General features: G+C 39.5%; 1 protein-coding gene across 2 annotated transcripts in view; it reads right to left on the bottom strand.

Moving 5' to 3' along the window:
* Positions 1-21,202, bottom strand: part of CMYA5 (cardiomyopathy associated 5) — an 89,709-nt gene that overhangs the window by 14,676 nt on the left and 53,831 nt on the right. For both annotated transcript variants that reach the window (XM_047729665.1, XM_047729666.1), the window contains 4 exons: positions 19,060-19,178; positions 12,269-12,418; positions 9,588-9,734; positions 8,303-8,450 (listed from right to left, as the gene is read on the bottom strand). In XM_047729665.1, coding sequence (XP_047585621.1) covers positions 8,303-8,450; positions 9,588-9,734; positions 12,269-12,418; positions 19,060-19,178 — 564 coding nt within the window. The remainder of the gene's footprint in view (positions 1-8,302; positions 8,451-9,587; positions 9,735-12,268; positions 12,419-19,059; positions 19,179-21,202) is intronic.

The raw sequence follows: 21,202 nt of genomic DNA, 5'->3' as shown, positions 1-21,202 counted from the left end.
GTCCAACAGGGAAAAAGTGGGTATAGGAAATGAGCAGTTCACAGAAAAGGAAGTACAGGGTTCTGAAACGTGAAATGATGTTCAACCTAATAACAGGAATACACACTGAAATTATAATAAGATTCCACCTTCTACCTATCAAGTGCAAAGATCAAAAGTTTTATCATACCCTGTGTAGGTAGGAAAGCTCCCTTGTAAGCTGCTAGCCTATATGTAACAACTATAGCCTCTATAGAAACAGTTTGGAAATAGCTATCAAAATCCAAAATGTACATACCTTAATACATTTATTTCTAGGACTTTTTAAAAAAAGATTTTATTTATTTATTTGACAGATAGAGATCACAAGTAGGCAGAGAGGCAGGCAGAGAGAGAAAGAGGAAGGAAGCAGGCTCCTTGCTGAGCCGAGAGCCCGGTATGGGGCTTGGATCCCAGCACCCTGGGATCATGACCTGAGCCAAAGGCAGAGGCTTTAACCCACTGAGCAACCCAGGCACCCCTATTTCTAGGACTTTATCTTACATATATCCTGGTACTTGTGTGAAATGATATACAAGGTTTTTTTTTTTTTTTTTCCTGAGTCATTGTTTGTGACAGCAAGAAAATGGAAACAACTTAAGTACCTTCCAATTGGTCAAATAAATCAAATTATATTCTTAAAACAGAATATAATGGAATTGTTTTTAAAATGGAGGTCGTTCTATATGCACTGGTATAGGATTCTCACCAAGAAATATTTTTAAACAAGAAAAGCAAGGTGGTAGAAATATCTACAGGATGTTACCATTTGTTGAAAAAAATACAGATGTTTATATAGAAACAGACTACCTGGAAGGATAAATATGAATCAGGTAAGAATAATCACCTCCAGAGAGAAAAACTGAGTAGGTGACAGATAAATAGAAAGGAGACTTCACTTCTACTGTATCCCTTTTGTATCTCTGAATTTGTACCATATGTACATATTATCCAAAATCAATTAAATAATTTACTTTTAGAGCTGCATTATAGGCTCAGGAGTTGGCTGGATGTGTTTGCAGAACACACATTAATTTGAATTTTGTAGAGTGGCTTCTCTTGTAACTTGGTAATTCGATAATTTGTGTGGGATGAAAGCATGGAATGCACATGAGCTTCAGGTCATCTGAGGGGCTGGTAACCCTGAGGAGTGACAGCCTCCGCACCGCCATGTCTAACACCTAGATTTAAGCATGTTTTCTCCCCAGAGGAGGCGGGGGGGCGGTGTGTGTACAAACAATATGGAGGAATCCAGTGCCATTACTGCTGGAAGCAGCCTACGGATGGTGCTGTCACTGCAGTGCACAACAGATGGTTCAATAGGAATTGTTTGTTAAAAACACAGTGGGTTCTTGCTAGCATTCCTGTTGGCCGCACCCACATTCAAACAGGCAGTCAACACCGTTTAATGTGAACTGTGAACAGAGTACACTGCTGGGCCAGTAAAGTAGCATTTCCCAAACCCGTGTGGACACATGAGACCTTCAAATCGGAACCTCTTAAGGGGGCCTGAGAATCTAAGCTTAGAGGAGCAGCCCAGATGATTTTTATGATCAGCTGGGTTTGGGAAACTTACTCATGATAGAGTGGGGTGAGGAGAGGGGGGCAGGGGAAATAGGAAAAAGAAGGAAAATCTACAAGAACATAAGCAACACTAAATGCAAGAACTAACTCTTGCTGTCGGAAGCGATTTTAAAAAGGCTTAACTACCTGTAAACACGGAACTTTTTAAGATGAAACATTATGGTTAAATCAGGGTTAAGAAAGAAGATTCTTTATATACTGATTTTTGTTCTTAAAACTATGTAAGTAATTTTTGAACAGGACTATATTTCTTCTGGTAAATGAGGATATTATAAGATTCAGGGTTAACTAAACATCACTATTAGTTCATAATAGGATAGAAACACAAGGGTGACTGCTGCCAACCATGGGACTTAGACTTTCCTGTAATTAGATTTCTCACAAAATCCAAGTGAGCCAAAGGATTCCAGCAGAATGATCCTGGGTTTTTGTTTTCTCTGTAGTTCCCCTCCAGAGCCTGAATGGTACCATTTCTATTTTAGGCAGAGAATCCCAGGAGCCTAGTAACATCCATTCCTCTGGATTCTCGAAGCACCCCTTTACCATTCCAAGGCCACATATGTGGACAATTACTTGAGATCCCCATAGAACTGCCTGCCCAGAATGGTGATTTAACTTCATGCTTTCAGATCCAGTTTATAATGATACATCAGGAATGTTTTTTGTAAAACTGCTCTTAAAAGACAATCACTATTATCTTGTTCAATAGCCCTTATATAAAGATCTACATGAAAAATTCATCTTAGAGCTGAATGTCAAGAAATATAATTGTCTCCTAGTGAAATGTTATGCTTCCTTTTTATAAAAAGATGAGTTATGTAATCTCTTTCTTTCTCCCTCTTGCTGTCTCCCCCTCTCTCCTGTTTTCACCTTAGCTACCAGGAAGTTCAGATTTAAATTTTCTGTTCCATTGAGCTACTGTTTTTAACCTATACTTTCCGATACAGTCTCCTCTCCCCTGAATGATCTGACTCTTGTCCTTCCAGGATTGTTTCTAGTGGTTCTATTATGTCTGGGTCTTTTAATGTGAACAACTTGAATACTTTTGGAAATTGACAGAACATAAGTCAGAAGTGAAGGAACAGCCTGGATTTTCATTGACTGAAGTTTTACTATACAACCAGGAGGTGTATAGGATTCTAAATGATTACAGTTAAGTCAGATTCATTTGGGAAGAAAGATTTCATTTAGGAAAAGCTGAATGTCAAGAATACTGGGTTGGGGGTTGGAAATCATCCTGTAGCTTGCTCTCCCAAGGGCTCCCTGCTGAGGGTTATCACCTGGGTCAGGAAAACAATACCACAAAAAGACTGGCTATTAGTCCTTAAATACTTATGAATTTGGACCCATACATGTCAGTGATCCTCCTGTCACCCCGAGAAGCAAGCATGGGGCAGGAATAACTGCCTCCTCCGTCCACAGGTTGTAGAGGTCAAATCATTTGCTGCTGACCTCTGGTCATCACCAATCCAGCTGAAAACTTAGCATGAAGTTTTTTTTTAAACAGAAATAAATGTTGGGATTCTTCATCTCCTGCTCAGGTACTAAGTTCATTAGAAAACTCTCCCTTATTTGTCCTTATTACACAGAGAGAGCAGCAGGTGTCCCCAGCTGGAAAACCCAACTGTGACAGACATTTCTGTTCCTGCCCCACCACGTGTGGCCCTGAAAGCCAGATGCAGGAAGAACATGAGCTTACAGGCCCAGCACCCAGAGCCCAGCCAACCCTCGCGATGCTTCCGGGGAAGGGGACCCAGAGAAGGTCTCCACACCCCTATAGCCTCAGCCAGGGAGGGGAGCAGGAAGTTCACTACCAACTACTTTTGTGGTGTATTGAGTCTCACAGATTTGTCATTCAGTACACAGCTTCTCTCTGCACAGCCCACACAGCTAATCCCTGTACTATATTTCTCTCAGTTTTCCCTCCTCCACCCACAGTTCTGCTGACTTCTCTCCACACCGGAGAGACAGAACAGCTGAGGAAACAGCCGAGCGGTGGAAAATTTTTGAAAGTGTTTTGAGCCCACCCAACCTGAGGAGAGCATTCAAAGAAAAACAGGAAAGGGTGAGTAGGAGCTCCCTCAGCCCCCACACACAAGCCGGGGATTGTCACTCCCGCCCACCCCCCAATCCCAACAGGGGCCGACTGCTGGGACCCAGCCACGGTGCCCACACACAAAAATATGCTAATGTGTATTCTGTGAGGATTATGGAATGGAGGCAATTGCTTGGTTATTTCACATACCACGTCATGGAATTTGGGGCTCAGTAGGCTCATTCCATATAAACATTCACCGTAAGAGTTCAACCAGCACCTTTGATCTTAAATCAGATTATTTAGAAGCCATCGTACAGGGAGAACAAATGCAGGTCTAAGGATGAATGTGTTTCTGTTCTGGCAGCCAAAATCAGATTCCCCAGTCGAAAGGGGAATCAATGCCCTGTGTGTGTGTGTGTGTGTGTGTGTGTGTGTGTGTGTGTGTATCTGTTCCTATTACTCATCCCTTTCTCCGTTCTTTTCATTTCCTTTCAACTTCTATTCCTACTCCAAACCAGAGCCCAGAAGGCTGTCTGTCTTTTCAGGGATTGGGGGTGAGAGATATGAACTCAGTTAGTCCTCAGCTCTCCTAAATCAATTAGGCCAGAGATTCCAACCAGTCAGATGACGTGAGAGTGGCAAAGCCAAAAGAAATTTGTCTACACCCCTGATTCACGCTCTCATTCATTCATTAAACAGATCTTTATTGAATATCCACACAGATAAAGTCCCCATCCTCACCCAGCCAACCTAGCTCCATCAAAAGAAATAATCTTTGATCTCCCCTTACTCCCCAGCAGTGACCTCTGGAAAATTTTTGAATCTGGTTTAGCATAGGGCTTTTGGATAGAACCCAGAACCAATGATATTAACCCATGTAGGTAACACATATTTATTGAGTGGCTACAATATACCAGATACTGTCAGACACCGAGGCTGCAAATTTTCATAATGATCCCTTCATAGAGCCAACAAGTGAGTGGGATCAGACAACTCTTGGCTTGCTGTTCTTTCCAGGACACAAAATAACTCTAATTATGCACTGCTGTGCAAAAATATCAAGGTGAAGAATATGGTTCTAATAGACTCCAACAGTAGGGATTGTTTGCATTTGTTGACTAGAGGTGATAAAGTTCTAAATTTCTTTATCAATTCTACTATCTGACTAGCTGTGTAGAGTTGTTAATAATTATACATTATATTATATTATATATTATATTATAGTCAATAATTTATAGAGTTCTGAACCCTCTGATCCCATAAGGAATGTTTTCAAGTCGGTTTTAAGTGCCAGATAGTTGAAAGACTAAGGCACATGGCCACTCCCCAAGAGCAGACTTTTCCTTCCTTCTGGAAGTTTTAAATTGGAGAAGCAAAAGACATACAAATGAGTTTTGCAGCTCTGGGCCTCTGAGATTAAGGATGAATTATTCCAGTCTCTTGATGCTAACCTGGGGTATAAGATATTGAGCCTTTTGTATTGATGGGGGATGGCTCTAATACGATACCTCAGCAAGAGACTTCGCAAAGGAACAGGGCAGCAATTTGTGGCCAACAAATTCGTGCTTGCTTCAAGAAATTAATTTTTCTGTCAGACTCAGCAGGTCTCCAGAGGCTGGAGAGTCATCCCTGGGTTGTGGATTAGACATACCATTCCACCTCCTGGCACTGAGGAGTCTTTTAGCACCTAACTGGAAAACAGCTCCATCTCCAACACAGTTCCGAACTGTCAACAAGGCCCTGCAAGTGGAATTTCCCTTCACCTTAAACTTGCTGCACTACATCCATTCAGTAACAAAGGGTCCTTGTATTGTTCTCTAACTTCTAGGAGCTTCTGCTTATCCAACCTCTCAGATGCTCTCCTTTAACCGGAAAAATTAATATGAATCCACTGGCAAAGTCTCAGATAGAATAAACTAATGACAAGCCTTATGTTCTAATTAGCTCAACTTTTGTCTTTTTTTTTTTTTTTAAGATTTTATTTATTTATTTGACAGAGAGATCACAAGCAGGCTGCAGAGAGGCAGGCAGAGAGAAAGGAGGAAGCAGGCTCCCCGCTGAGCAGAGAGCCCGATGCGGGGCTCGATCCCAGGACTCTGAGATCATGACCTGAGCCGAAGGCAGCGGCTTAACCCACTGAGCCACCCAGGCGCCCCAAATTAGCTCAACTTTTATCTTAATAAAATTAGCGGATGGCCATTTTTTTTCCTACAAATGGAACTGTCGTTGGTTTCTTTGGCTTCGATAGAAGGATTTGTTTGGAATGTATTATCATTGTTGATACAAAATGAACATTATGTTTTTTGTTTTATTTTGAGGGTCTTGAGGTGATCGGGAAAAGGAAAAACACTGATCAAAGAAGTTTTAAATAATGGTACTGCATTCTCTCTTTAAATCTATGATTTCCCTGTGACAAAACTACGGATACATAATAACTCGACGTTGTCAGGCTGTTGACATATGCTAACTCCACGTACTAACTCAGTCTATGTACTAACTCAAGGTTTAGGACTAATGGAGAGAATAAGACAGATCTGAGTTTGAATCCTGACTTCAAATGCTCATTCCAACACTTAATACTTTAGCCAATTTACTGGACCTCCTTGAATCTCATTTAATGGAGATCATCACCTCACCTCCCTCTTAGGATTGGTGAGAGGGCTGGATGAGATTTTGCCCAGTTCCTGAAATGTTGAATACCCTCAGTGAAGGACATTTCCCCCTCCATCTCCCCCTTTCCCTTCTCCCTGTAGCCGTGTTTATGAAGTGACATCATAGTTCCTTTAGTGAGATGGCTACTGGGTTTCAGGGTTTCTAGATCTCTGCTGACTTAAGAATCCAACTGTGCTGATATTATTTATGCAAATGCCAGCTGGGGACGATTCCATGACAAGGATGAGTCATTTCAGAGCACTCCTTAACAGTCTGTTTTTGCCTCAGAAAGAACTGGGTTTTCCTCACTGCTGGTGGAAAGCAAAGGGAGAGATTCCCAGGGACTTGGGCAGGGTTCTCATAACACCAAGAGCTTTGGGGAGAAGGCCCAGGACTCCACTTTGTGACATTAAAGAGGAATTAGCAGCCTGGACTTTGAACTCTGACAAAATGGGGTTTGAATCCTGATTGTTACTCACTAGCTGAGTACCCTCTCAAAGTGTCTGCTTTCTCTCAGACTTCCTATAAGAATTAAATAAGGCAATGTGCATAAAGCATTGAAGACAGTGATTGGCACATAGTAAATCCTTAATAAAAGTCAGTTACAATCTCTTCTGTCTCTATCTCCCTCTCTCCCTCCTTTCCTCCTCCTTCTACCTCCTTTTCTCCCATCCCATCTTGGTCAGAATTTACCTCTCCTCTGTTTGCTAATTACTGAAGCCTGTCATCCAGCATTTGGCACATTAACAGAGGTGTTGGTTTTTTGTACATTTACTACATTCTCACTTCTGCTGAAATGCCTACATCCCACCCATACACTCGACATTAATTCATCTTTGATCATTATTTTATGAAGCCTGTCTTCACATACTTAAAAGAAGCTATAATTATTGCTCAGTCATATGAAACCTCACATAACTAAATAAATAGTTGTTGACTGATCATGTAGATAATCAAGGGCTTAAATAATACACTTTATTAAAAAGCTGTCTAATTTCATACCATTATTTCTAAGTTTTATCTCCTACCAAAATAGTTTTTTTCAGTAAACTTCATTTAAAAAAAAAACTAAAAATGTCCCTATTAAAACATGAGCATTATTGGGGCGCCTGGGTGGCTCAGTGGGTTAAAGCCTCTGCCTTTGGCTCGGGTCATGGTCTCAGGGTCCTGGGATGGAGGCCCGCATTGGGCTCTCTACTCAGCTGGAAGCCTGCTTCCCTTCCTCTCTCTCTCCCTGCCTGCTCTCTGCCTACTTGTGATCTCTGTCAAATAAATAAATAAAATCTTTTTTTAAAAAAACATGAGCATTATTAATAATGATCTGAATATGCACCCCGGAATATGAAGTTGCTCTATGCTATGGATTATAGGCCAAGAAATCACCATCTCAGTAAATAAATTAATGTTTACCAAATGCCCCCAGGATGCACAGCCCTTGACTGATAAATTTAAAGCTTTATAAGTTTAGTGAGAGAGCTTCCCATTTCTTTTTTTCCCTACAAAATCTCTTTAGACCCTTCATGCTCTTAGAGAGGCAGGTATGTCTCTATAACAATATTTATATAATTAGCTCCTTTATATTACCAATACATCAAGGAGACACAGATTTACATTATATACAAGCTCACTATTAGTTTCCTGAGTTAGGTGTATCTATTCTGATATAACTACTAAAAAGTGCATGAAATATGCATAAATCCTGTCTAATGACTCAAGTTAAATATACCTCAAAGAATGTTCCATCTTATTAAAATTTGCATACATTTTTCTTACAAGGGAGTCATTATTCTGCATTGTAGCATGTGTTTTATTACAAACTTGGAGTTCATTGATGAATAGTGATGGAGTTGCAAATCAAGTCAATAGCTTAATAAGCTTAGCAAGATTTTAGGACACTCTTCTCCCTCCGTGTGCCGAAGCTCAGAGTCAGGTTAGGAGCTTCAGCTGAGTTCCAGGCACCCTGGGCTCTCCCCATGGAGAGGTGAGGTCTCCTGAGGAGAAGATCCTTACCTGAGTCCCTCACCCTCTGGAGAATGCTGTCTACAATACTCCAGAGTATAGGTCTCAGTGGCCTCTGGGTTGGCAGGCCGCCATCGGATGGTGGCCATGTTCCAGCACACCGTACAGTCCTCCACATGGATTACAGGGGTGGAGGGTGCTGCAAGAGAGGGAACCAAATCAATTATGGAACAATCAACATCAGCTTCGCTTCCCTGGTACCCTGGGTAGCATGCTTGGGCGTGATTTTAATTTTAATTTTTGATTAAAAACTACATTCTTGGTTAAAAGCCCAAAAGATATGAAAATTTATATAATGAAAAGTCTCCCTCCCACCTCTACCTTCCAAATTGCAGTTTTCACCCATCCCCAGAGAGCCTCTAATATTAGCTTCCCATAAGTCCCACCAGTTTCTTTATATATATACAAGCAAATAAAAAAGAATATTCCCATCTACCTCCCTTCACAGAAGTTAGCCATGATCTTGCCTTCCATAGGTACTCAATAAATACTTGCTTCAGAAGGCAAGAAGAAAGGATAAAATGCTGGGAGTGTCATTTCTTCCTCTGAGGTAGTTACAGTGATCTTCAAGGCAAGGCAAACTTGGCTTATGCCGCACCTACTTCAGCCCCCCTGTGAAAAGGCCCCGTCGTGGGAATGTATTCCCAGTTGAATATCATTGCTGAAAACTCTTTTGGGGCTTCTAGCACCCTTATGATGAAGCCCAAGCTTCTTACCTTGACAAACATGGCCCCCAAACACCAGCCTTTCTTACCTCATGTCTTTCCTCTCCTTGTTTTTAAGTCAAAGAAATAATACCGAACTTCTTATAGTGCCCTGCACCCTCTATACTGTTTCTTACCTTGATATCTCTGCTTACATATCTTCTTCAAAAGGCATACACTCTTTTAACCTTTAATCCTTTAATCCTTTAAAGGATCCTTGATCCTTTAAGGGATTCTATTCAGGCTTCGAGGCTAAGGAGCCATTCCAGATCCTGCCCCTGCCTCAGGCTCTCTCAGGTATCCCTGTGGAGTGTTCTCATAACAACTTGTAAATAACTAGATCACGGTCCTTACCACAATTTTTTAATGATCTTCTGTTTTGTTTTGTTTTTTTATTTCTCCCACTTGACTGTAATCTTCTAGAATGTAGGAACCCAGTTTTATTCATCACTGTATACTCAGCACTGTACAACATCCAGCATACAATAGGTGCTTAATAAATGCTTATTAGATCTTAGTAGTGTGCGAAGAATTGAATATTGCCTCCCAACACCCCCTTAACATCTCTTTACCTGTTCTAAAAATTGCCCTTTCGCTGGGCAGGCTACATCCAGTGAAGTTCACGGCCATGACCCACACTTGATAACATCGGTCAGGTTCCAGATCTTCAAAAATGCAGTAGCTTTCTTTCACTGTCAACCTGTATTCTTCTACCAAGTCTACCATAAAACACAATTAGAAAGTCTTGGGTGTCTTCCAAAGTAAATTGAAAATTATAGCTATTGAAAGAATTGCTCAGTTCTTTTTAGTGGAAAATTCAAACTGATAAACTTCAGATAACTTTTGTGATAGCTCTCACTTTACAATTCATAAGAAAGCAACCGCATGGTAAAAAGAGATATTTAGAGTGATGTATTATTACTTGTGAACACTTACCAGAAAATAATAGTGTATTAGTAACATTCTAAGCTTCATCTGCCACAATTAAAATAACTTATTTCAATAGTAAATACTAAAATTGCATAGTTTATATTAGTTTAAATCTCTATAGTACATTCTGAAACATTCTTAAGAAGCAATGCCAATATTTCAGGGGAGTATGTAATAAAATATGGACAACTCCATTTTTTTCTAAATTTATGATGTTATAAAACAGCTTTCCAAATTAGTAAACAATTTTAGTGCTCAGTATGATTTTCAAAGTTTCAAATCCTGGTTCCTTCTCACAAATTCCAGAATCTTTTCAACTACAGAGTTCCATGATTTGCAGAAATACTTGAATAACTTTGATAAGTCATGAACTATTCTAAAAAGTAATTTGTTTGATCAAGACATTTCCTAAAATTTCTTACATTATTTTATTTTCACATATTTTATGGGCCTTCTTACTCGACACCAGTATGAACACCTGCCCTTTTGGACCAAGCTGATCATTCATACTGAAACTTTTTCTCCTTTACAAAGAATTATTTTCTTTTTTAAATTAGCCTTCAATCATTTTGGTTTTCTTCCCTTATCTCTCTTGAAAGTCACATCTTCAAAACTCCTCCAGTTAAGAAGCCCAGATCATTTTCTTTTAAAGGAAATTTAGGAGCTCTTCAACTCAGTTTCCTTAATTGCAACTTTCCAGCCCACTGAGCTATACTTTCTGGATGGAAAGTTTGGTTTAGAGAATCTCATAAGGACTTGTACACTGAAAAACATTCCCCCCACATCCTAGAAACTGTGGTTGCAATCTTCAGCAGAGTCCTGCTGCCTCAGCACTTCTTTGAACGACGCACACGACCTATGTTGGGGGAGACCCAACACACAGCGAGATGACAAGGCGTAGAATGAATGAGACCTAGGACACGTAAGTGTTTGGGGGCTAGGGGTGGGGAGGAGCTGATGCACTTAAAAAAAAAAAAAAAAAAAAGCACTCCAGGCAATAAGTTGGTGTTAAGAGGAGTCTTGGAGAGCCACAAAGCTCCAGGATATGACAGCTGGATATCGAGGAGGAAGAAGTGTGCTATCACAAAACAAACACAGAAACAAGCAAACCAAAACATAAGCTTTGGAGTCTCAAAGGTTCATGCTTGAATCCTACCCCTGTCACGTAGAAGTTGTGTGGCCTTGGGCAAACTGCTTAACCTCCCATCAGTTTTCTTATTTGCAAATGGGGATATGACACTCACCTTGCTCTGCTGTGACAGATATATGGGCATATTGCCAGGAATATAAGCCGTCCTTAATAGGCAAACTTAGCCAACTTTATGCCTATGGTTGCTTTTTTTTTTTAAACTTTTTCCTAATTTAAGTAAGTATCACCTGACATCTCAAAAGACTTAAATCTTGGTAACAGTGAACTATATTATAATTTGTTCCTCATGACAAATTGGGCTCCTGTGTTTCATAATGGCATGTCCATCCTGTCACATGCTCATCCAAGTTCCAAAATATGTGGGTCTGTCTTCAACAAGCAATAGAAAATGCCAGCGTGCCAGCTCTGATTCATCAAGAAGTACAAACTCAAAGTGTTTGGCTTCTAGGTCTTATTAGAAGTCCTACTGAACAGAGAGATATTTACAGAAGCTCAACTACATATGTGTCATATCTTCACCCTGCTAATCACTTTCACTTCTATCTGCATGCTAACTGGAGATGCAAGGAGACTACTCACAGCCCACGCCTTGAGATCTGTGAACCCTAAACAAACCTTTATGGTTTGTTAGCAGCTTTTATCAAGGTGGATCTGAGAAGCCGCCAACCATGACATCAATACTGCATTTGCGTTAAAATTATTTTGGACGTAATAATCCTTTATTGCAGCTCATTTATCTGTATCCAACTCATTTCTGTCCTGTATACAGCTCATATCTCCTCTGCAAATTGATACATATTATACCTTCTTTTAGACTCAAGTACTGATTGAGACTTGTTCTCCCTGAAGGGCTGGTATGTTACCACCTTTCTGAAAATGAGACTCTCTTAGTTGCTCCTGCTATCCTGAGAGCTCAAAGCCAAATCTGAAACTCAATTACAATATCCATGTTGACCGTTATGGTGTTTCTGCATTTTCTTTTCCTTAATTCGGATTTCCAGTTTTTGCTTAGCTGTTTTATGTTTGCTTATATGGTCGTTGGTTTCTTGTTGTGGTTTGTATATGTGGCTGTAGGTGCTTTGTGGAATGAGTCGCCATACGGGTACCTTTAAATCCTTCCTATTAAGATGCAGAAATGGATACCTGTATCTGTATCTGTGTTAGCAATCCTACCGTTTACTTCTTGGTCATCCTGGGGCTCCTCCATGCAGTACACTTGGAATGAGTCAATGACATCTTCCTTGTTCATGCTCCAATAAACTGCAATTGTGGTGCTGGTGGCAGAATTGGGTTCCTGAGGTTCTAATCTAGGAGGCTGGGGAACTGGAATAAAAGCAAGATTTATTACCACCAATGCTGTTTTTACTCATTGATTCATTTTCATTTTGCAGAAGTCACTTATGTATGTTGAGAAAACATCAAACAATACAGAAATACATGGAGTAAAAATGGAAGCGCTCCCTTGTTCTCAACAACACCCACCCAAGCATATTCTCTGGATGCAACCACTGTGACATTAGAGTGTGCTTTTGATGCATTTGTATAGGCATGCTTATTGACACGGAGAAATAAACATAGACCCCCCAAACTGTGATCACTTGGTAATACTCTTCTGTAGTCCGATATTCAGAATAATAAACTTACACAGGTGAGAGGATGCATCAAATGATTTGATTTTCCTTCAAAATGAAAACTTGAGTTGCTTTGTTACATAACCACTGTTGTTTCCTTCTACATAAATAGAGTCTATATTCAGAACAGAGACAAATAAAGCCCTTTTGGAACCAGTTGCTGCATCATCAAAGCTGAAAAAAGACTGGTATGAATAAAATATCAAAATACGCTTTGTGAAATTACTATCCCATTTTCTCTTTCTAACATGACTCTACCAACGAATCTTTTAAAAAAAATAAATAAACAAAATATAAAAACTACATAGGAGAAAAAGTACCCTATTAACTCATGCAAAGGTAAGGTTTAGATGTCTGATAGAACTCTATTTTTCTGAATTTTAAATTTGGACAGTATCTTCAAGTGTTTTCAAAGAGATTTTTAAAGTTTATATTATGCATATTGAACATTAATAGTATGTACAATGCCATAATTCGAGCTCCTACACAACTCTCTTCCCACATTTTTAAGATACAAAAGCATTGAATATTTTCAATGAAGCACTGAATATTAAATTTACAAATTAGAGGAAAAGGTTATTCCTATAGTTGAAAAGATGTCATGCTTTTACATTGTTTTCGTGATTATTTTTTCTAATCAACATTTCCTGAGAGGTAAACTTACTGAAATACTATAGGCCAAATTTTATGAGATTACTTTATGAAAAGTCAACACCAAAGGAAAAGAAAACAAAGGTTAATTCAACACGAAGATAAAAAAAAAGAAAAAAAAATAAGAAATGAGTCTAAAGAATGGAACAAAAGGAGGCAAATTGGAAAGATTCAAAAAAGAGATAAGAGCTGAGGAAATACAGAGTTATGAAAAGTGAGGAGCAGGATAAGAGGGTGGTCAAGTTCATGGGCTTCAAAGCAGAGACACCAGCCTGAGGTTAAATGCCAGATCCCCTGCGGAGAAAGGGGAACCCTCCTACACTGTTGGTGGGAATGCAAGCTGGTGCAACCACTCTGGAAAACAGCATGGAGGCTCCTCAACAAGTTGAAAATAGAGCTACCCTATGACCCAGCAATTGCACTATTGGGTATTTACCCTAAAGATACAAACATAGTGATCTAAAGGGGCATGTGAACCCGAATGTTTATAGCAGCAATGTCCACAATAGCCAAACTATGGAAAGAACCTAGATGTCCATCAACAGATGAATAGATAAAGAAGATATGGTATATATATACAATGGAATACTATGCAGCCATCAAAAGAAATGAAATCTTGCCATTCACGATGACATGGATGGAACTAGAGGGTATTATGCTTAGCGAAATAAGTCAATCAGAGAAAGACAACTATCATATGATCTCCCTGATATGAGGAAGTGGAGATGCAACGTGGGGGATCTGGGGGGTAGGAAAAGAATAAATGAAACAAGACGGGATTGGGAGGAAGACAAACCATCAGAGACTCTTAATCTCACAAAACAAACTGAGGGTTGCTGGGGAGAGGGGGGTCAGGAGATGGTGGTGGGGTTATGGACATTGGGGAGGGTATGTGCTGTGGCAAGTGCTGTGAAGTGTGTAAACCTGGCAATTCACAGACCTGTACCCCTGGGGCTAAAAATACATTATATGTTTATTAAAAAAATTTTAAAAATACTATATGGGAGAATTAAAAACCCATTCTATCCTGTTCTTTAACCAGGACCCAGTTTCAAACCATCCTGGGGGTATTTTGACAATTCCTGGGCCCTATCCCATAGTATTACCTATCCATTTACTTATATCTATAATTTTTCTTAGTAATGTATTATAGATTTCAGTGTAGAGATCCTCCACTTCTTTTTATTAAATGTATTCCTAAATATTTTATGTTTTTGATGCTATTTCAATGGTATTGTTTTTAATTATTTTCTAGTTTTTCTGTTAGTATATGGAAATATAATAAATCATTTCTAATACTAAAAAAAAAAAAAATGCCAGATCCCCCACTTGATAGCTGTGTTAGCTTAGCCTTGGTTTCCCCATCTTTGAAATGGGATAACAACAATAATAATAATACCATTTCCTAACACATTTGTTGTAAGCAGCATATGTACATTTAGTGCTTAGCAGATTGTCTGACACACAAACAGTGCTAAAGTTTCAAAAGGCGAATCGGCCTTGGCAAGAGCACAGAAAAGGGAGGGAAGTCCGTGAAGATGGGAGATGAACTGTGGATCTATTGTCTGGTAAATCACAGAGGGACTACCAATGTAAGACATGCTGAGCAGGCTGCTTGATAACCTCAGGAGCCTGCCTATCAGAGCACCTCCCCAAGGAATTATAATGGTTCAGAGACCCTCACACTGTCTTTGACTTTCCTGTTTGTCTTCTCTGCAGGAAATCAGTGTCACATTCTAAAGGATTCCATCCAGATAAGTGCAGTTCAGTGAATTTTCATGCTGCCCAGGTTTACTGAAGAGCCAGGCAGAATACTTCAACTATTGTCAATCTTCTTTGAAACAGTGCCGAACTCCCTGAGGCATGAATGATGAAACTCTCCCTTTCTTTTTTCCTGTGAATTTTACATTGAGCTATATCTGCTTTTAAAAACAGCAACATGTTTCCAAATCTCTCTCTCTCTCTCTCAGGTAACTCAATAAACTTAAAAAGTGATATGGACTCCCCTCCCCCATCACCAAATTTTAAGAAGGAAGTGGTTGTAGGGAATTAAGCAAAACATGTGGGCTAGGAGTGATTTTGTACCTCATGTGCTCCTTCCCCCAAAATTATTACAGTTAAAACATCTTTTCAAAAACAGGAAACACTTTCACTTTACAAAGCATTCTAAAATTAAAAAGAGATTAAGAATATTCCATAGATGCAATCCAACGATAATGGTTAGATTTGCAGTTCCTGTGTGGTAGAATATCAGGGAGTCAGATTTCATATGTTAGCAACTCTGTTTACAGTTCTATAGGAATAAACTTGCAAAGGAGTAATGCCAAAAAAAATTACAAAACGGGATTTTAAGGCTTCTTTCTGGGAGGCTAAGAAATTGGGCAGAGAAATCATACCACAGATTCCCTCTACCTAAAGGAGTACGCCCATAAAGAGCTGTCACACTCAGTTAAGCATCAGATCAACTTGGACTTCAGGACTTGTGTGGCCAGATAGATCCCCACTTCATCTAGCTGTGTTCCCAGAAGAGCAGCATGATTCACAATAGCCAAAACGTAGAAGCAAAAAAATCAGCAAAATGCAGTATAGACATACAATAAGACATTATGCAGTCTTGAAGGGGGCGGGGGGAGAAAAGGAAGGCAGTTGTGACATGTGCCACAGCATGGATGAACCTTGAGGACGTGACACGAAAACAAATACCGTATGACTCCACTCAGGAGGGATTGAGAGTAGTTAAATTCAGAGAGTCAGGAAGTAGAATGGTGGTCGCCAGAAGCTGGGGAGCCATGGGGTTGGGGAGACATTGTTCAACAGGTACAGAGTTTCAGTTTCGCAGGATGAAAAGAATTTGGGAGACAGATACTGGTGACAGTTATCTGAGAATGTGAATGCACTTAATACCACTGAATTGTATACCTCAAAGTGGTTAAGATGTAAGTTTTATGTTAACGTGTATTTTACCACAATTAAAAAAAAAAAAAAAAAACCAAGTCCATAGGAGCCAAAGTCAAGGAAGCTGGGATGTTACTAATCTCTGGTTATCCGTCCTTTCTCAGCAATGCACTCTGCCCATCTGTGGTGGGGCAGGGGTTTAAGTGCAGAGACCCTGAAGTCGAACTGCTCTCTACCTACCCCCTGACCCCACACCCTCAAGTAGCTATGTATCTAGGGCAGTATATGAGACAATTTTCTGTTCCCTCTGTTTCCTCACCTATCAAATGGGAATAATAACATGAGTAATAATAATAGTAAATGAGTAAAATTAACGAGTAAAAATAAATGAGTAATAATAATCACATGAGTGTGGAATAGTTGCTAGGGGCTGTTCCAGGCCTCAGTAGAAAAGTCACAGCCTTTCCTTAGAATTTCTGATTAGTGTTGGCAGTGGTCAGATTAACTTTTTATGTACCTGGGGAGGATTTTATATCTGAGAGGGTTTACTAGTCAAAAATGAACAAAAACTATTTAACAGCAAGTCAGCGCCCTGGGCTCCAATTCCATGAAGCAGCCATACCATGTGTGGCATTTGCCTCACAGAAATCAGTCTCTCTATAAACAGCTCAGAACTCCCAGGAGTCCCAGGCGCCCTATTTCTGAATGAATCATTAACACTTGGTGACAATTTAACCCTGTGGCCTCTCAAGTATATGGAATGTCCTCTCATTTTGCCTGTCAGTTATTCAAAAGCATATCCTTCTAATGAACAACAGCATATACCGCATCCCTTAAAAGCAAACAACCTACTCTGTTCATCAGAATTTCTTAGTTTCCAATCGCCTCTCAATTTAAATGCCTCTTAAAGACATTATAAAAGACACCTTTTGGTTTTGACACATTTATAGAAAAAAATCTCTTACGATAAAGGACTGAATTTCTCACTTTCTCTAAGGTTGGTGGGTGACCCCTGAAAAGCCTTTTACCAAACTAGAATTCTTCTTACAGGAGTGAAAATTAATTGTCAATGTAAAAATAGCAGTTGTCTCTCAGGTGGTTTGGAAATAGCATTTTTAAAGGAAGATAGCAGAGTACATTTTACAGTAAGTGAAACTTGATAACTTCACTGAAACATAGCAGCTTTGAGAAATCTAAATAAGCTTCATTGTCTTGTTTGTTAAAATAGCACATTAAAAAATATTTTGAAGAGTCTGCAGATGCTTCTGACAGCTGAGTAGGAGGCTCCTGGCCACAAAGTGTGATGCTGAGCTGTTAGTTCTCTAAGCTAATCTGTTTAGTATGAGAAAAAGGCGGCGGGGGAGGGGGGGAGGACTCAGTTGGAGAGGGAAAAACCACTCATAAGGAAAAATCTGTTCAAGACATATGAAAATATTTGATTTATTTTTCCTTCTATAACTGACTGCTGGTGTGAAGCAAATAATCTCTAGAAGACAGAGAGGGATATGCTATTTTCCAAGGAGAAAACAAAAAAAGATGAGACCCTTTGGTTCCATTGCTGCTTCCTCCTAACTCCTAGGTATCCCAGGACAGTCACAGAGCTTCAGATGGAAATACAGATTATAACTGAAATGGTATGCTGGTCTTGTGCTTTGATTTGGAATCTGGTTTTTAATTTTTACAACTAAGAAGGTTTTTTTTCCAGTTATATCTCCTTACATATAAAAACTTCACATGGGAAATAAAAGCAATAATAAACTATTGGGATTATACCCAAATAAAAAGACTTCGTCCCATGAAGGAAACAAGCAACCAAACAGAAAGGCCATCTACAGAATGGGAGAAGATATTTGCAAATAATGTATCTAAGGTGTTAATATCCAAAACTTAGAAAGAACTTACACAAATCAACACCCAAACCCCCAAATCATTCAGCTGAAAAATGAGCAGAGGACATGAATAGTTTTTCCAAAGAAGACATCCAGATGGCCGACAGACATATGAAGAGATGCTCAGCCTCTCTGATGCAAATCAAAACCAGAATGAGATATCACCTTACACCTGTCAGGATGGCTAGTATGAAAAAGGGAGAAAACAAAACAAAACAAAAAATATATTGGCAAGAATGTAGAGATTGTGGATATTGGTGGGCACTGTGGGTGGGAATGTAAGCAGGTGCAGCCACTGTGGAAAACAGCATGGAGTTTCCTCAAAAAATGAAAACCAGAAATACCGCACAATCCAGGAATTCCACCACTGGGTACCCAGCCATAAAAAAGAACAAAATCTTTCTATCTGCAAGGCCATGGATGAAATTGGGAGGTAATATGCTAAGTGAAATAAGTTAGAAAAAGACAAATACCATACAATTTCACTTACATGTGGAATCTAAGAAACAACAAACGAACAGAAAAACAGAAACAGAATCATAAATACAGAGAACAAATTGGTGGTTGCCAGAGGGGAGGGGACTTGAGGAATGGATGAAATAGGTGAAGAGGATTAAGAGGTACAGACTTCCAGTTATAAAATCAGTAAGTCACCCAAATGAGAAGTACAGCATAGGGAATAGAGCCACTAACACTGTAATAACGTTGTATGGTGATGATGGTAACTACACTTACCCTGGTGAGCACAGCTTTACTGTACAGAATTTTTTAATTATTATGTTGTATGTCTGAAACTAATATAACATTGTCAACTATACTTTAATTTTAAAACTTATACAAAACGAACAAGGAAACACTGCCAAAATCATCAAGGTAATTAATATATTAAAATTCTTACCAGCCACTTGTTTTAACATCTGGTCACTTCTTGCTGAGCTGTCATCATAATGTTCAAAAAGTGAAAACGCAGCAGGCATTTTCTCTAAAGAAGCAGTGCTCTCCATTGCAGAAAGCAACCTATTGGGGGAAAACATTTTTATGTAAGTCAAGAAATTATTAACGTACAGAAGGAAAGCTAGAAACATTTGCTTAAAATGAGGTGGTTGTCATTAGTGGTGGTGGTGGTGAGTTTTGTGAGGCACTGTAGCTAAACAGGAGTTAAAGTGTTTTGAAGTCTAGAAAGATAGGTCTAAAATCTATTTATTCTTAGGATTCTTTCATATAATGGGTTAATATTAGAAATTCCATGTCTCTATTCTGAGATCTGAATAGACACCATCAAACTACACAGTCTCAATTTTGCATCTGTAAAGTTAGTCCTGAAATTTACTATATTTTAATGACTATTTTTTTTCTTTATTTCCTGAAGGATATAAAGGTTACGAGCCCGTCTGGAAATTCACACACTCTTTGATGTCCTTGCTTTTCTCAACCCTCCCAACTACACTCCTCGTTACTTAATCTTTCAAAAACTATGTTCACCTACTATGTGCCAGGCACTGCTCTGGGTACTGGGGATACAGCAGTGAAGGAGGATGAAGTCTCTAAATTCTTGAAAGACTAAACAAACCACAGTTTATAAATCAACAGCTTTTATATACTCATGACCCTTTTAGGAGGGATGCTAACTCTTAGCATTTGTATCCAGGTGCAAACTGGATTTTAAAACAAAACCAAACAAAACAAACAGATTGACTTCGAAGAGAAAAAAGGGAAGGAGAGATTGCAGGAGCATTTCACTTTAGCATGAGGGGCCTAAAATTTGGTTAGGAGCTCTCCTCTGGGCACCTGGCTCACAGAGGACAAGAATTATTCCAGCAATTAAGGAAGCTTTGAGGAACTCCATCAGCTTCATTAGCCTGGGCTCTTTGGTTTGGACGGCACAGATCTACCTCCAAGTGTTTGCACTGTCTGTGGAACTTTCTTCTCCTAAATATTGTATGGTTCCTTCCTCACTTAACCTAGATCTCTGTTCAAATGTCAGCTTCTCAGAGAAGCCAGCCCTGAGTACACTACTCACAGAGCACTATGTGTCCCTAATAACCTTACTTCTGTTAAATTTTACTTCCTCAAACTTATCATAACCTATTTATTTTTGTCTTTCTACTTCACCAGAATATAGTCTCAGGCAGGAGAGGATTTTGTTTTGTTCACCACCATATTGTACTGCGTTACTTGGCACACAGCAGGCATTTAATGAATATTTAATGAGGAGAGGATGATTTCACTTGGGTGAGAATATCGGGATCTCAGGTGTGGTAAAATGTTTTCATCAGTGCGAAGAGAGAAGATTATAAAATGTAACTGAAATACTTAAGGAGTGTCCACTATACTTACTAGTGTTAGGAATAATAAACTTTACTATCATCTGATTTGGGAGAGATGGGTCCCTCAGTGGCTTCCAAGAGAGGTGGTACTGGGGCTTTATCTTAAAGAATGAGTAGGAATTCCTGAGGCAGGAAAGGAAGGAAGGGTGTTGCAAACCGAAGAATGGTTTGAATAAAGGCACAGAGCTGTGAGAGGGTGTGGCACATCTGAGAACCCAAGGGGCCCACCAGTGCCTTGAGAACCGGGGAATGGAGACAGAACAAATGGAAAGGAGTTTTGTGAAGAGCTTTCCTATTCACCAAGAGCTTCCATTTATCTTGTAAGGCAAAGAGAGCCACAGAAGTAAGAATATGCGGGCAGGAGTGTGAGAAAGTATCAAAGCAAATACGCAGACCAGAGGCATAATGAGGTGGGTTGGGAGCTCTGGTTGAGGGAAAACACCAAGGGCTTAAATGAAGGCTTTGGGGGCTCATAGGCTGGAGATGACAGGTTCCAAATTAATGAACAATGCTGACTAGTACATATACTAAGCCCAGTCAACACGTATCACTGACTAGACGGGAGACTTTCTGAAACACGAAAGTTCTGGTTGTAGATACCACCAATAAAATGTTTGAGTTTTCCCGTACACATTGACCTGTTCAATTTCAACATCAGTATATGAAAGGGCAAGTGAACTTCTTTTTAAAAGCAGGTCCTATAATGATTGGTAT

This window comes from Lutra lutra, chromosome 5 (assembly GCF_902655055.1).
Source record: "Lutra lutra chromosome 5, mLutLut1.2, whole genome shotgun sequence".
In the NCBI taxonomy this organism is placed as follows: domain Eukaryota; kingdom Metazoa; phylum Chordata; class Mammalia; order Carnivora; family Mustelidae; genus Lutra; species Lutra lutra.
The sequence above is the reverse complement of the archived record's forward strand: the minus strand, read 5'-3'. Positions and strand labels throughout refer to the sequence as shown.